The sequence below is a fragment of the Pelodiscus sinensis genome, chromosome 9, assembly GCF_049634645.1.
Source record: "Pelodiscus sinensis isolate JC-2024 chromosome 9, ASM4963464v1, whole genome shotgun sequence".
NCBI classification, from domain to species: Eukaryota; Metazoa; Chordata; order Testudines; family Trionychidae; genus Pelodiscus; species Pelodiscus sinensis.
This window is the reverse complement of record NC_134719.1, coordinates 38,831,363-38,846,876: the sequence shown is the minus strand read 5'-3', so window position 1 is coordinate 38,846,876 and position 15,514 is coordinate 38,831,363. Positions and strand designations below refer to the sequence as shown.

Here is a 15,514-nt window from a genome sequence, read left to right as displayed (position 1 = left end):
GAGGATGGGTGCCATGCCTCTATAGGTCTGTGCCAGCTCACTGGTAATTGCAGCCTCAACCCAGAGGAATGCCCTCTAGAGTCCATGGACCGATGCTAGGGATTCATTCATAGGCTGTTGCTTTGATAGGGCATCTCCTGTGGTGAGGAGCTGTGCTGAATTGATGGGGACTGCTGTAAGTGTCCCAAGGCTGCTTTATCCTTTGAACAGGGCACCTCCATGGGTGGCACTGGCAAACACGGAATGTCTCTCTGAAAGACTTCCAACACGGATGGCACTGCCTGGTGCTGAAGTGCCACTTCCACTCACTTGTGTTGTGGGCAGGTCCTGGGAGTAGACTTGGCTACTCAGCTGCTGGAGTCAGGGCCCAACCTCTATCTGGAAAGGAAAAACTGCCTCTGCTGGGTCTTAGCCCTCCTTGGTCTTTTCCTTTCCTTCACAGGATTTAAGAAAAAAAAAGTCTCCTTCCAGCCTCTGTATTTTTTAGCAGGTACCAGGGAGGGGATCAGTAATGGTCTGCAGCTGGTGCCATAAGCCTACTCTGCACTGAAATCACATTGCTAGGAGCAGAATCCAATCTAATTGGCTCTGAGGCTGGAGTAAGGGTCGATTCAATGAGAACTCTGAAATGAATGTCATGTTCCTTTTTGGTCCGTAGCCAGAAATTGTTGCAAATCCAACACTGTCACTAATGTGGTTTTCCCTTAAGCACCTCAAGCAGCTGCTATGGTAATCACTGATTTGCTTGGATTTCTTGCAAAAGTCACAAGATTTGAAGCTCGGGAATGGGAACAGGCCCCTTCCCTTGACTAAGTATCATTTGAGACTAAAACTACACAAACTAAAAAATTACATTTTAAAAAGCAATTGTACACAAAAATTCACAACTGGGCATAGTTAAGCTTGTTGAGAAGAGGAAACATTCCGGCATTGTCACTGGCAATAGGAAGGAACTGACAGTGGTGAGAGTTAGCAGTGCCCCTTACACTAGTGCATTGGCATAACGTGCCAGTGCTGGCCCCCTATGGATATCACTGAGGAAAAAATCCTGTCACCAGTGCATAGGGCAAGCACACACCCCTACAATGGAACAGACATGAGCAAGCACTTGAACAAATGTCCTACTTTTATTTAAATTCTGTTCTGACTTAAGCCTGAAAAATCTCACTTAATATCTGATCTTTTACTAAGTGTACTACAGTCAATCACTTGCAAAACTATTGCTTATTTAAGAACCATTCCAAAAATAAATCCAAAAGGGAGGCTCAAGTTTTTGGGTGAACACAGGTATGTAACACCAATAAACCCCCTCCTCCCCACCCATGTGATTTATTAAAAGGTTGTCAGGTATACAGTTGGTTGCGGTGTAGAAGATTTCTTTTACTCTCAAGAAATCAGCCAAAAAAAAAAAAAAAAAAAAAAAAATGGAAGGGCAACTGAAGCCATGTTAGTACTACAAAAATAAAAATGTTGCAGATGGAATCTAAGTTGTACGCAATTTAAAGAAGTCCTTAGCAAATTAAATAAATAGAAAACCCAGAGACTGTGGATGGAAATTAAATGCTGATTTTAAAATAAGTCTGTAGGTTATCAGGAGCTGAATATACACTTTAAGGTTGTGCCAATGATTTAAGTAAAAGGAAGTTACTCACTTCGTGCAGTAACGATCGTTCTTCGAGGTGTGTCCCCGTGGGTGCTCCACGTCTGGTGTCGGGCTGGTCCCGGCGCCGCAAATCGGAGCTTTACAGAGCTGTGTGGCCGGACCACGCGCGTGCACTCTGGTTTCGCGCCTTTCATCTGCCACGCGCGGTCCGGCTCCCGCCAGTTCGTCTCACCGCCTATCTGAAAGACAGAAAGACAAGATTCCGAAGCAGGGAGGAGGGCGGGTCGTGGAGCACCCACAGGGACACACCTCGAAGAACGATCGTTACTGCATGAAGTGAGTAACTTCCTTTTCTTCTTCGGGTAGTCCCCGTGGGTGCTCCACGTCTGGTGACTCCGAAGCAGTAATCTCAGTTAAACATGTGTTTCGGAATCGGTATTCTGAGCAGCAGGCAGCACTGCCAAGGCTACTGCTGAGTCAGAGGTGAAGTGCTGAACAATTGCATAATGTCTTGAAAAGGTGGAAGTAGAAGACCAAGTCGCCGCCCGGCAGATGTCCCGAAGAGGGACTCCTTTCACGAAAGCTGTAGACGCAGCAACTGCTCGTGTTGAGTGAGCCCTAGGCTGCGACGTGAGAGACTTCTTACAGATAGTATAGCAAGTCATGATACAAGAGACAACCAGTTTAGAAATGTGCTGGGCGGATAAGAACTTGCCCATAGAAGGCCCTGATGTCGAGATGAAGAGGCGATCCGTCCTACGTAGAGTATGGGTTCTGTCTATATAGAAAGCCAAGGCTCTACGAACATCGAGTGTATGCAGGAGAGCGTCACGCTGAGAGGTATGAGGTTTTGGATAGAAACATGGCAGAACAATTGGTTCGTCTATATGAAAATCTGTGCAGACTTTGGGTAGAAAGGCTGGATGAGATCTCAATATCACTGATTCCGCGTTGAAGACTGTATAGGGAGGTGTTGACATTAGTGCAGATAATTTGCTCACCCTACGTGCTGATGTTATGGCCAGAAGAAAGAGTACCGTATATTCCGGCGTACAAGACGACCTCTGAAGTTAAAAGACATCCCCCAAAAATCGGGGGTCGTCTTGTACGCCGGATGCCCCGCCGCCGGAGCCCCTCCGCGGCTTTGAAAGCCTCGGGGGAAGCCAGCGGGGGGGCATCCCAGGCGCGCATGGGCTGCCCGCCCGCCGGAGCCCCTCCGCGGCTTTGAAAGCCTCGGGGGAAGCCGGCAGGGGGGCATCCCAGGCGCGCATGGGCTCCCCCCCCGCCGGAGCCCCTCCGCGGCTTTGAAAGCCTCGGGGGAAGCCGGCGGGGGGGCATCCCAGGCGCGCATGGGCTGCCCGCCCGCCGGAGCCCCTCCGCGGCTTTGAAAGCCTCGGGGGAAGCCGGCGGGGGGGGCATCCCAGGCGCGCATGGGCTCCCCCCCCGCCGGAGCCCCTCCGCGGCTTTGAAAGCCTCGGGGGAAGCCGGCGGCGGGGCATCCCAGGCGCGCATGGGCTGCCCCCCCTCCGGAGCCCCTCCGCGGCTTTGAAAGCCTCGGGGGAAGCCGGCGGGGGGGCATCCCAGGCGCGCATGGGCTCCCCCCCCGCCGGAGCCCCTCCGCGGCTTTGAAAGCCTCGGGGGAAGCCGGCGGGGGGGCATCCCAGGCGCGCGTGGGCTGCCCGCCCGCCGGAGCCCCTCCGCGGCTTTGAAAGCCTCGGGGGAAGCCGGCGGCGGGGCATCCCAGGCGCGCATGGGCTGCCCCCCCCTCCGGAGCCCCTCCGCGGCTTTGAAAGCCTCGGGGGAAGCCGGCGGGGGGGCATCCCAGGCACGGAGGGGCTCCGGCGGGGGGGAGCCCAGGCGCTCCTGGCGGCTTTGCTCCCGGTGCCTCTGGTCTGCTGGGGACCATCTCCAGCAGACCAGGGACACCGGGAGCAAAGGAGGCGGAAGGGCGCTGGGGTATAAGATGAAACCCTATCTTTTAATTAAAAAGATAGGGGGTCGTCTTATACGCCCAGTCGCCCTATACGCCGGAAAATACGGTACTTTCATTGTAAGCATCGGTACTTTCATTGTAAGCATCGGTAGTACCATGGCCAACGGTTCAAACGGTGGCCTAGTTAGGACATCAAGCACCAGGTCAAGACTCCATGCAGGTGGCGGAGGCCTACGTGGTGGGTTGAGGTTAACCAATCCTTTGAGAAATCTAGTCATCATGGGGTGAGAAAAAACCGACTTGCCTTCAACGGGGTAGTGAAAAGCAGCTATCGCCGCTACATGGACTTTAAGTGATGAAATGGAGAGTCCAGTTGACTGGAGGACATAGTTCAGTAAGACATGCATTGGTGAAACCAAGGGGTCTAGAAGCTTAGGAGCACACCAACACATGAATCTCGACCACTTTGACAGATAAGTTTTCCTGGTGGAGTCCCTCCTGCTGTGCAGGAGAACACGCTTCACCTGGTCCGAACAAAGATTCTCGGACTCGCTGAACCATGTACCATCCATGCAGTGAGGTGCAGAGTATCCAGCTTCGGGTGACGCAGGGAGCCTCTCTGTTGTGTCAGCAAGTCCGGTAGGCAAGGTAATCGGCGCGGTGCTCGTATGGAGAGCTGCCGAAGAGTTGAGTACCATGGCTGCCTGGGCCACGCTGGGGCTATGAGTATCACTCATGCCCTGTCCATCACGATCTTCTCGAGTACTCTGGAAATAAGTACAACAGGGGGGAATGCATACAAGAGTGACGTGCCCCAGTGAAGGAGGAATGCGTCTCCCAGAGAGTGAGCGCCCACTCCCGCTCTGCAACAGTAAGCTCTGCATTTTGCGTTGGCACGTGTGGCGAAGAGATCTATCGCCGGAAAACCCCACCGGTGGAAAAGAGTTAGGAGGACATCTGTTCGGATTACCCACTCGTGGTCCTGAGGGAAATACCTGCTCAGCGCATCCGCTGTGGTATTGCTCACACCCGGTAAGTATGACGCGACTATAGAAATGTTGTTTCGAATGCACCATTTCCAGAGGCGGATTGCTTCTGCACAAAGTGAACGGGATCGGGCACCCTCCTGTCTGTTCACGTAGTACATCGCCACTACATTGTCTGTGAGAACTCTGGTGACAGTGCCTCTTATGTATAACTTGAAGTGTTTGCAGGCACGAAACACGGCTCGAAGCTCAAGAAGATTGATATGGAGCATCATCTCCGTCGTGGACCCAACGACCCTGAACTGTTTTTGTGCCCATGTGGGCACCCCAGCCGATGAGAGAAGCGTCTGTGGTTATCTCTCGTGACAGTTGCGGTGCGTGGAAGGGGACTCCTGACAACATGTTGTTGTGATTCGTCCACCATAATAGGGAGTCCTTGACATGTACTGAAGTACCACAGTCTTGCGGATGCTGTGCTCTATAGGCTTGTACACCGTCCTCAGCCAATGCTGCAGACACCTGAGGTGTAGCCTTGAGTGGCGCACTATGATTGTCGTGGAAGCCATATGACCCAGAAGCTGGAGATATACACGTACCGGGAGCATTGGAGCTTGCAAGACTGTTTTTATCAGGTCTTGTATTAATTGAAAACGCTCGAGTGGCAGATGGACTCTCTCTAACTGGGAGTCGAGACGTGCTCCTATGAAGTTTAGAATTTGTGTTGGTAGTGGACGTGATTTTTGAATGTTCACAATAAGGCCGAGGGAGTCGAACAACTCCTGAGTTGCGACTACCATGTGATGTGCCTCTGACTGGGTGCGTCCCTTGACGAGGCAATCGTCGAGGTAGGGGAAGATAGAGACTCCTATCCTTCGAAGATGGGCAGCCACTACCGCTAGTGTTTTGGAGAACACCCTTGGGGCCGAAAGGCAGGACCCTGTATTGAAAATGGTCGTCGCCCACTACCAATCTCAGAAAACGCCTGTGTGCTATGTGTATTGTCACATGGAAATATGCGTCTTGCAAATCTAGGACTGCGAACCAGTCTCCTTTGTTTAGTGCTGGCATGATCTTGGCCAGGGTGGTCATTTTGAAGCGCTGCTTTTGGATGAAACGGTTTAGACCCCTCAGATCGAGGATGGGTCTCCACCCCCCGGACTTTTTGGGAACTAGGAAATACCTGGAGTAGAACCCTTTGCCCCGGAATTCGTCGGGTACTCTCTCTATGGCTCCAATCTCGAGCAGGTGAAGAACCTCTTCTCGAAGAGCGGCCCCATGAGATGGGTCCCTGAGAAGGGATGGGGTGGGAGGAGTGGTAGGGGGGATTGAAGCGAACGGGATTGTTAGGCCTGATGATATGACCTTTAGGACCCATCGGTCTGAGGTAATAGTAGCCCATCGATGAAGAAATGGCCTCAGGCGGTGGTGGAATAAGGTGGTGGTGGTGGTTGCAGGCTTTAGTGTGTTGACTGGTGGAGATGTGTTTGAGTCCTCCGCACAGGAGTCAAACCTGCTGCTTCTGGGAAGGCCGAGCAGCAGAGCGATTCTGTTGTTGACGTTTGCGTTGAGGGCGCTGTCTAAATCTAGGCTGGTCAGATCCACGTTGCTGTTGCTGCTTATAGGGGAAGTAATCATATCTCCTCTGGAAGGGGTAGTACCGCCTGCGTTTAAAAGGTGACGTGTACATCCCTAGAGATCGGAGAGTCATACGAGAGTCCTTGCCAGAATGGAGGACCTCATCGGTAGTAGAAGCAAACAGCTTTTGGCAGTCAATGGGTAAATCTTCCACTTTGGAGTTCAACTCCTTAGGGGCTCCCGCTGACAATAACCAGGAAGCTCTTCTCATCGCGATGCCTGTTGCCGCTGTGTCGGCAACGTCCGCGGCAATCTGAAGAGCTGTTCTACATGCAGTGAAACCTTCCTGGACAACGGATTTAAGGAGAGACTTCTTACTGTCAGGGAGATGTTGCATAAGTTCCGGTAACTTGGAGTAATTGTCAAAGTTATGGTCTGACAAAAGAGCAGCATAATTGGCAACCCGCAGTAGCAAGGTTGAGGAGGAGTAAACTTTCCGACCAAAATGATCCAATTTCTTTGTATCCCTATCTGGTAGGGAATTCTTAAATTGGGGCATCTTGCTCTAGTGGTGAACCGCATCCACTATCAGGGAATTCGGCTGGGGGTGATTGAAAAGAAAATCCAGGCCTTTGGATGAGACAAAATACTTTATCCATTTTCTTATTGGTGGGCGGTATTGATGTTGGCGTCTGCCAGATGTCCTGTGCCACTTCCAAGATGGCGTCATCTATCGGGAGTGCAATCTTTCTTTGTTGTTTAGGGTGTAAATTCTTAAATAACTTATGCTGCTTAGCTTGAGACTCAGTGAGTTGCACCTCCTGAGATTGCACTACATGTTTAAACAGGTCTTGGAATTCTTTAAGATCGTCCGGAGGTGACTTCTCGCCCAGGGATAGCGGGTCATCCCTAGAGGGCTGTGGTGAACCGGTATTAGGGGACATGTCCGGGTGAGCTTCCGAGAGTTGCCCTTCCTCTTGATCTGACATTTGTGATCAATGCATCGGGGAACGAGAAGGTATCGTGCGTCGTAGCGGAGAATGTTTGGAGATCTCTGAATGCACAGAGCATGGGCTAATTGACCTACAGGAACATGGAGACCTGCGATGAGATCGAGAGTGACTGGGATGAGATGACTCAACATAGTCCGGTCTATAACGATGCGTATAACGCCGGTCAGACCTTGCAGGGGACAAGCGTCTAGAAGATCTAGCACTGTCATACCTGACATAATAGGTGCTTCTTGGTGAATGAGTTGGTGAGCGTGAGCGTCTTGCAGGAGAAGGAGATCTAGAATATCTCTGGTGTGAACAGCTACGCTCTCTGTCATAATAGTGACGAGATGAGAGACTGCGGTGATAATAATGCCTATGATCTCATGTGGTGCATAGAAGCACAGCGGTGAGGAGATGGTTCGTGATACGACCTTGGCGAGGTACGCAGGGAGATTCCCTGGGTATTTGATTTTTCTGTTGTTGCTGCAGGCTGTGCAGAGCCTGGAGAGTGAAGGGTTAAAGGCTGTGAAGCAGGCATCTGGGCAGGAGTACGCTGATCCCCTGCCGGTGCCGAGGACAGCTCCCTGGGAGGGGCCGTGATTGAAGGCACTTCAGCACCTGGCACCGATAAAGCTGATGCCACTGCGTCTGGCTCTTTAAGAAGCTCCGGTGCCGGGTGAGGTTCCCGTGCCGGGGGCTGTCGAGATTCCGAAGTGCCGGCTGGCTTGTTTACTGACGGAGCACGGGTTACCCTCGAACGAGAAGTACCCGGCTTGTCACCTGCGCTTACCTGCGATTGCGGAGCAGCTGGCATGGAATGAGCGGGGGAGGCTTTCCTCTTTTTTGATGAGGGCATAGCCTCAGAAGGAGCCTTCCGCTTTTCAGCCGTGGGGTCTGAGGCAGAGGATCCTGAGGCAGTGGAAAGCATGAGAGCCTTATCAAACAGGATCTCTTTTAAACGACGTTCCCGCTCCTTGCGGGTTCTGGTCGTTAGGCTGGCACAGTGGGTGCACTTTTGGGGGATATGTGCCTCCCCAAGGCAGCGGATACAAGCCGAGTGCCCGTCCGATACCGGCATTGGCTCAGCACAACTCACACACTTTTTGAAGCCGGGGGAGCCCGGCATTTTGAGTTCTGAGGGACTGAGCGTTCGCGCTGGCTAAGTGCTGCCGCTTGTGTGCGTCCCCAGTTTCTTTGGCTTTGTCCTCTCTCTTACTTTCTTTCTTCTTTTTTTTTTTTTTTTTTAAGTAACCAGAGCAGCTAACAGAAAAAAAAAAACGCAAACATTATATGAAATAGCACTGCTCTCTCTCGGTTTAGGTTCTTTTTTTTTTTTTTTTAACCGCGCCTGCAAGCGGGGCTGAACGCGCTTTATATTTTATAGCTTTTAAAGTTATGAACTTTCCCCACAGGCAAGCGACTGAAGGGAAAAAGGGGGAAACTCTGAGGAGAAAGTGGGGAGCTCCGTCTGCGTCCCAAGGCGGATGAGAAGAACTGGCGGGAGCCGGACCGCGCGAGGCAGATGAAAGGCGCGAAACCAGAGTGCACGCGCGTGGTCCGGCCACACAGCTCTGTAAAGCTCCGATTTGCGGCGCCGGGACCAGCCCGACACCAGACGTGGAGCACTCACGGGGACTACCCGAAGAAGAATTTATGTGCCTCTCTGTTGTAAATAAAACAAACTGAGCTCTGAGTACACAGCTGTGTGAGGTACCTGAGACAGCAAATCAGGGGAGAAGCTGTAGACAGAGATCAAAACTGTATGTAATTTTTGTCAATTACTGAACCATAAACAATCCCACTCATGCCATAGGTTAAAAGAAATTTAGAAGAAAAATGAGTAATCAACTCTATGGTTAAATAAAAGCTGAAATATCTAGGACTAGAGATACAGAAAACACAGCTATCAATATATTGTAATACTGCACAAAAGAACAGTTAATACAGTAGCTTCTCAAGGTTAATTATTATTTTGTTAAGTTTTTAATGGCTTGTATATTTAGTCTCAGTAATATGTAATGAATTCTCCCCAGAAACTATCACAAGAAGACCACACAGTACAAACAGCTAAAAATTAACTTTTCACCTAACTCTTAGAGAAGTCTTAACTCCTTTCAGTCATCTCAAATTAGCAAGCGAATTCATAGCCGTACTGATACCCTACTGAAGCACAAAGCTAGGATAGTGAGGTTTGGTTATATACTCTACCAACAAAAAAGTATTATGCAAGCCTCACACTCTCCCCTGACCCCAGAGGGAAGGGGAAAGGGCCCAGTTCCCTCGCGGAGCCCCACTCTCCCCACCAGCAGCCAGAAGGGAGAGAGGTGGGACCCAGTCTGGAGGGCTGCAATTTAAACCTCTGATAACCATCCACTACATGGCAGCTGCTGGAGTTTTTAAGTGAGATGCTCTGGCAGGGAGAAGGGCAACCGTGAGGCCCACAATGGGGGGCATTCCATAGTAGAGCTATCTGGCAGCCCCTCTCCTCCCAAGCTTCCTCTCCTCCCCCCACAGTGGGCCTCTCCACTGGCCTCCCCCCCACAGCAGGAGCACTGCAATTTTTCTCCTCCTCCTTCCCCCCCCTCAAGTTGACCAGAAATAGCAGCAGCTTATCTTCAGTGTTGGTGCTGCTCAGGAGCCATAGGATGCTGATCTCTGCTGGGTTAGCAGCGGGGAGTGGGGAGGAGGTTGGGCGGCTGAGGTGGGGAGGGGCTGTGGGGGACAGAGTCCCACAGGAAAAATTTTCTTTGTATAGAGAGAGATGTTCACAGGGCAGACTGATTGAAAGACAAGATTGACTTTTAACATATATTAATCAAATGTCAAATTCACACAGAAGCTTTCCCCCTAAAATCTTGTATAATGCTTTGAAAATGTTATCCTAGGTGTTGCATGGTCCACGGATTCAATAATAGTTGTATATTGATCACATGTTTGTGAGGTAAGCCTGCTTACCCTGTCTTTTTATGGTGACTCCCTGATAAGGAAACACATTTTTCTTTGATAACTCCAGCAGCCAACGAACAGCTGATTTACACAGGCCAACAATTTCCACAGCAGAGCCATCTCTGAAACAAAAAAGGATAGTTACTGATTTGAAGAATAATTGTAAATGACGATATTAAGTCACAGACTTTTATGCAGATACCAACATTTGAAGATTTCACTCTACCAACCCCAACAAATGTATTCAAACCTCTAAAAACCTTCATTGTAGGGCCAGTGTGGGGCAAACGCCCTGTCACAGTTTTCAGATGAACCCAGTTTTGACACAGCAGATTTGCACCTCACTGTAGCCAGACGTGAACCTCTATTTTAACATCCATCTTTGTCTGCTTGAAACCATGCAGGGCACATCAGAACAGGAAAACAGCATATTCTTTGAAAACCTTAGAGCAGGAGGTTTAGATATGCTGGCTCAGTGGCCGTGACCAACTGTAAGCAGAGATAGGAGGGTGGTCAAACTAATTGTTGACCAAGAGGCTGTACATCATGCCCTTGACTTAACCCATATTGATACGAACACACAACCGTCCGCGGGGGGAGGAATCTCCCGCCCACAAAGAACATCCGGCACTCCTAATTTAGTTATCTTTCTCTCTTACAAGTGTAAGTTAACTTGTAACCTGCTTGTAAGAACTGGCACCACAAAACGGACCAGTAAAATTTGGCCTCTTAAGATAAGAAAGAGAATACGGGCCCCCAGGGGTATAAAGATGAGTCCAGCAGCACACTGACTTTGTGTGTCAATCTACCACCTATCTGCTGGTCGGGTTTGGTGTTTGACCTCCCGAGGTTCCAGAGGGGACGCCCACCTCGTATTCGTCTTTCCGAGGAATTGAGACCCCGACCCTGGCCTGACACGCTGGAGTCGAGAGGCACAGAAGGGGGTAAAAATTGTACCTGGATGTGGTCCTTTGTTTAAGTATATATACACATCGTGTTAGAGCTCTTTAAAGATTAAGCTGTCATTTGGTACCATTATTTCTATCTTTACCTTTTCCCTGTAACCATTTTTCAGTGTCTCTCTCTCACACACACACACACACACACTCACGCTAGCATTTAAGAAATAGAGCAATAGCCAAGCACAATTTAAAAGAACTTCAGCCGGTCATAAAGGGACAGACATAGGGAGAGCTTGGGCGTTTGGATCTGTCCCTCCCAGGTGACAAGATCTGTTGGGGCACCTTTCCAGCCTTTCCTAGGCTGCCCGCCGCGAAGGAACCCCTGGGTTCTAGCAGCTAAAATCTAAGGTGTAATAAGCTCTTCCTACACACCGGGGCGTCTGTTAGCCTGTTGGCTACCCTCTGCAAGGGACCGCGGTCCTAGCAGTAAAGTCACGGACATTAAAAACTTTCAGGGCTCCCTTTAGCCTTCTGGCTGCCCACTGCGATGAGACTTCGTGTCTTAGCAGTTGAAGACTTGGGAGACATACCCACACACACTGCCCTGACCGTTGGCTGACATTCACTTCAGGTGAAAATTACACAGCTACTAGGGATACGAATGATTAACCGGTTAATTAGTAAGCATCACCCTTATCAAGTGATGCCTACCGGTTATGGTTAACCTGTGGGGCTGGATGGCAGGGGACCTCCAGCCTGGCAGGAGCATTCCTACTCCTCACCCCCATTTACTAGGTTAACCAGTTAAACGTAATGTTTAACTGATTAACTAAACAGGGATTGTACATCCCTAGAAGCTATATTTCCTTGATTCATTCCTTCTCTCAGAGGTATCTGATTATAGGCACCTACTGCTAGCAAAATCAAAAGGCTCATGTCATCCAATATGCCTGGCATCCATGCTGTGGAATTCTTGTTGTGAAGGGCAAACCTCACTTTTAGGGTGTGCATATACAGTTTACAGAAGACACAATGTATATTTTTGCTGAACAAATCCCCTTCCTTTAGAGAGATCTTATTTAAAGTTTAAGTAAATGTCAGAGGCCTTGAAGAATTCAGGCCTTCATATATACAGGACTACCATTTAATCTTTTATCAAAGAACTAAACTGACATGGTTTTCCACAAAACTGAATGACACTGAAAGCTTTGCAATTATAGTATCAATTAAGTTCAATTACTCTTCTTTTGGATTCCCACTCACAACTGCAACTGATCTGAGCAACCTCATTTCTCCTGTCCTGTGTCAAAAACAGAAAGTCTGCACCAGTTTACAGGCACATAGTACAACATTTTAAAAAAAAGTTTCATCTATCTAAAATTGATCAGATTCAAGCAGAATAAAGAGCTTTAACTAACATTTTAATATTAGCATTAGAGAGGGAGAAGCAAGCAAGCAAGCAAGCTTTACAAATATTTACACATATGGTAGTACTCAAATCCCACAACAAGCATCATCAGAGAATATTCCTGTGTAATTTCTTCACGGCAACTAATTAGTTAACACTTTAAATTTAGTGCTACAACATTGCAGACATGAAGAGTTAGCATTATGTTTAAATAGCATATTGAACTGAGTATGTTAACAGATAATATTTTGCAGTGTTCTTTTTCTCTTAGCCTGCATGGTATAATGTTTCTGTTAATGTTTTAAAAGAGTCAAATACAGGTCAGAAGGGCCTGGAATATTTGGCACGTTTTATTACTGATGGCACAGGAACCAAGAGCAAGGATTTTGCTATTCAAGAGACTAAACTTTGACTTATCCTAAAGTTATACAATACATCTTATAGCTTGTACCTTGGCGTAGCTGGAATTCCTTTATTGCGAGCTTTTTCACTTTCTCCCATTTTATCCATCCATGTGCCACAATTAAAGCGATTCCCTCCAAAGACAAAACCAGTTTCATGGTCGACGCCTACTGTCACATTAAAACCTATCCAGCAAGAAAGTCAGTATGAAGTTAGCTTGTTTCTCATGCATCACAGAAAGAAAAAGGTAAAGAAGCACCATGTATGCTTTTGTAATGGATGTAATAGTACTATTTACAGAATACTCATGCCAGAGTATAATTTCAGTATAGCCGAAATTAAAGTATTAATACATTTATAACATTACATTGTTAGAGGCACTGAATGTAAAAATAGATTTGGAGAATTCTGTTTAACAATAGAAGAAAATAAATTTGTACAACAATTTTACTCACATTTGAACTTTTCACTATAATTTAAGAAACACAAGTTACCTTCATCCCTCATATTTCGATCTAATTGTGGACCAGCATTCCTTTCTCTGAATTCTAAGCCTTGCATGTGTTGTTGCATAGCTTCCTGTATTACTTCATACAGTGGTTGATCCTGGTTTTTTGGGTGACAGGAGAGAAAGACAGAGAGGCTGTATGAAATACTGAGATAACAAGTACTTTAGCTCTTCAGACTATTATACTTCACAAGCAATCCAGCAAGAATCAGTCCGCACCTCTGATAGAGTTGGCCAATATTTTTTTAAAATACATTTCTTGACATTTCAAATGCTGATAAAAAGAGAAAGCTAGAAATAAAACTGGGAACTTTTTTGCCCTGGTTTCAAAAAGCCTTATTTGCCACCATCTAATAGGTGCTTAATATGAGTCACTGAATTGGGTAATAAATAACCAAAATGTGGAACATCCCTGTTTTCATCACATTCCACCAAAAATGACAGATTATTTTTATAATCTTCCAGGTAGCTCTCCAATAATAAGCCAACACTGTCCCTCAAAATACTATGGATGCTGTCCCCAGTAAAAGCTGACCTCTGCAAGAATATTTCCGTAAGTAGTAGGAAAAACATGGTGAATAGAGATTCTTTTGAGTTTCTTAGGGTTTCATTTACTTACAGTTATGTTTGTAGTATGTGAACAGCTTATTAGAAATGATCTTTACCAATGTGCCTGCAGGCTGAGCGAGAGAATCATCTGTAGGATACATTCTGGAAACAGGACACTTGAGAATGTCTATGCCATTTGGAACTATTTTACAGTAATCCTGTATACACTGAAGCCACCACCACACAGCATCACGGCAGTTGAATCTAGCATGGGTCCCTTGGCCAAGTAGATTGGGAATAAGTCCATGTCGCAGAGTACTAGCAAATGCTAAAATTATGTTCCTGAAAAAGAGATCCGATATTCACTGAATTGGTTTTCAAGGTAGTGCAAGTTCCAAACAGTAAACTAAAAAATACAATATATTTTTATACCAAGAGATAGTGGGGGGAAAATTAGGATAGAACATCCTAGTGTTTCATGTTACAAAGATGACTACACACAATACAAGATTTAAAAAAAATAAAAAAAATAACCCCCCTTATATTCACTAATGCCAACCAAAGCAAATATAAAAGGATAGATTTCAAGTGTATGCTCAACCGTTTTTTTTAAATAAAAGGTAATACGACATTTTGGCTAATATAGAAAAGTTGCTTTACTTTCACAACATGTTAAAAGTAACATCCTGATCCAAAGTCCTGTATTTGTAAAACAAAACAAAAACAATACACCCAATAGCTTAGGAATTTCATAACGGAATAAAGCCTTGATTCTTTGCAAAGTTCAAAAGGAATGTCTGGCCCTATCGGTGACACTGAAGTGATATTGTTTTCTAATATTTTCCAAGAAGGAAGGGAGCCAATGGGGGAGAAGGGAATACAGAAGATTTCTCATTACAGGGACCGGTCTTGGGCTCCTTCCATAAGCCAAAACCTCCATTGACTTTACAGGATTATACTTTTAGGAAGTCTCATAATGACATCCAATACTGAAAACCCTTACATTACTGGAATCCAGTTGTCTTTAAGAGAAATACAGGCTGGTATAAGGGACCATATAGACTATGAATCCCTTTGCAATGTTAGGGTCTAAGAAAGGATTGCAGGGTAAGCCCAGTAGTTACTTTATACAAATGTAAAACCAATTAGAGTAATTAAAGTAGATTAATTCTCAATGAAAAACTTATGTATGTGTCAACCTGAGAAATCCATACTTTCATTCTCTGTTCACTTCAGTACCAATACTTCATAGCAACAAATTAAAATTAACTAGTGGCAAGGTCATGCCCTACAAATCTGGCAAAAACTTTCTGTTTGTTAGGTTTTAGACTTACATTGCACATACAAAATTTAGTTAATGATCCACAAAACATTCATTTCCAGCTGTGATAGCTATATTAATGGACATCACAACGAGAGAGACACCTTCTCACACCACAAATCTGATTGCAAAGAGATTCTCAAACTTACTGTTTTCTATCACTGATAAAAGTATTTTATATTACATAAACCCTGTAGCAGATATGACATTCAAAGTTAGAATAAGCTCTACCTATGCTGGAGAAGTTATGCATAAGAAATGGAATAGGTGCTTCACAAACATTTAAAGACAACTGAGATTCATGTTAAGTAATTTTGCAGGTCTATCTGCTAAGAGCTCAAAAAAGGCCCGAGGCACAGTATAAGTAAGAGTGCATTTCAATTGTT

The 15,514-nt window shown here is 46.7% G+C and overlaps 1 protein-coding gene across 4 annotated transcripts in view; it reads right to left on the bottom strand.

Annotated features, from left to right (window-relative positions):
• The window catches only part of AGL (amylo-alpha-1,6-glucosidase and 4-alpha-glucanotransferase), a 68,286-nt gene that overhangs the window by 9,676 nt on the left and 43,096 nt on the right, over window positions 1-15,514 (bottom strand). For all 4 annotated transcript variants that reach the window (XM_014571907.3, XM_075936601.1, XM_075936602.1 and 1 more), the window contains exons 26-29: window positions 13,924-14,149; window positions 13,245-13,356; window positions 12,800-12,935; window positions 10,048-10,160 (exon numbers count right to left, since the gene is read on the bottom strand). In XM_014571907.3, the coding sequence (XP_014427393.2) occupies window positions 10,048-10,160; window positions 12,800-12,935; window positions 13,245-13,356; window positions 13,924-14,149 (587 nt within the window). The remainder of the gene's footprint in view (window positions 1-10,047; window positions 10,161-12,799; window positions 12,936-13,244; window positions 13,357-13,923; window positions 14,150-15,514) is intronic.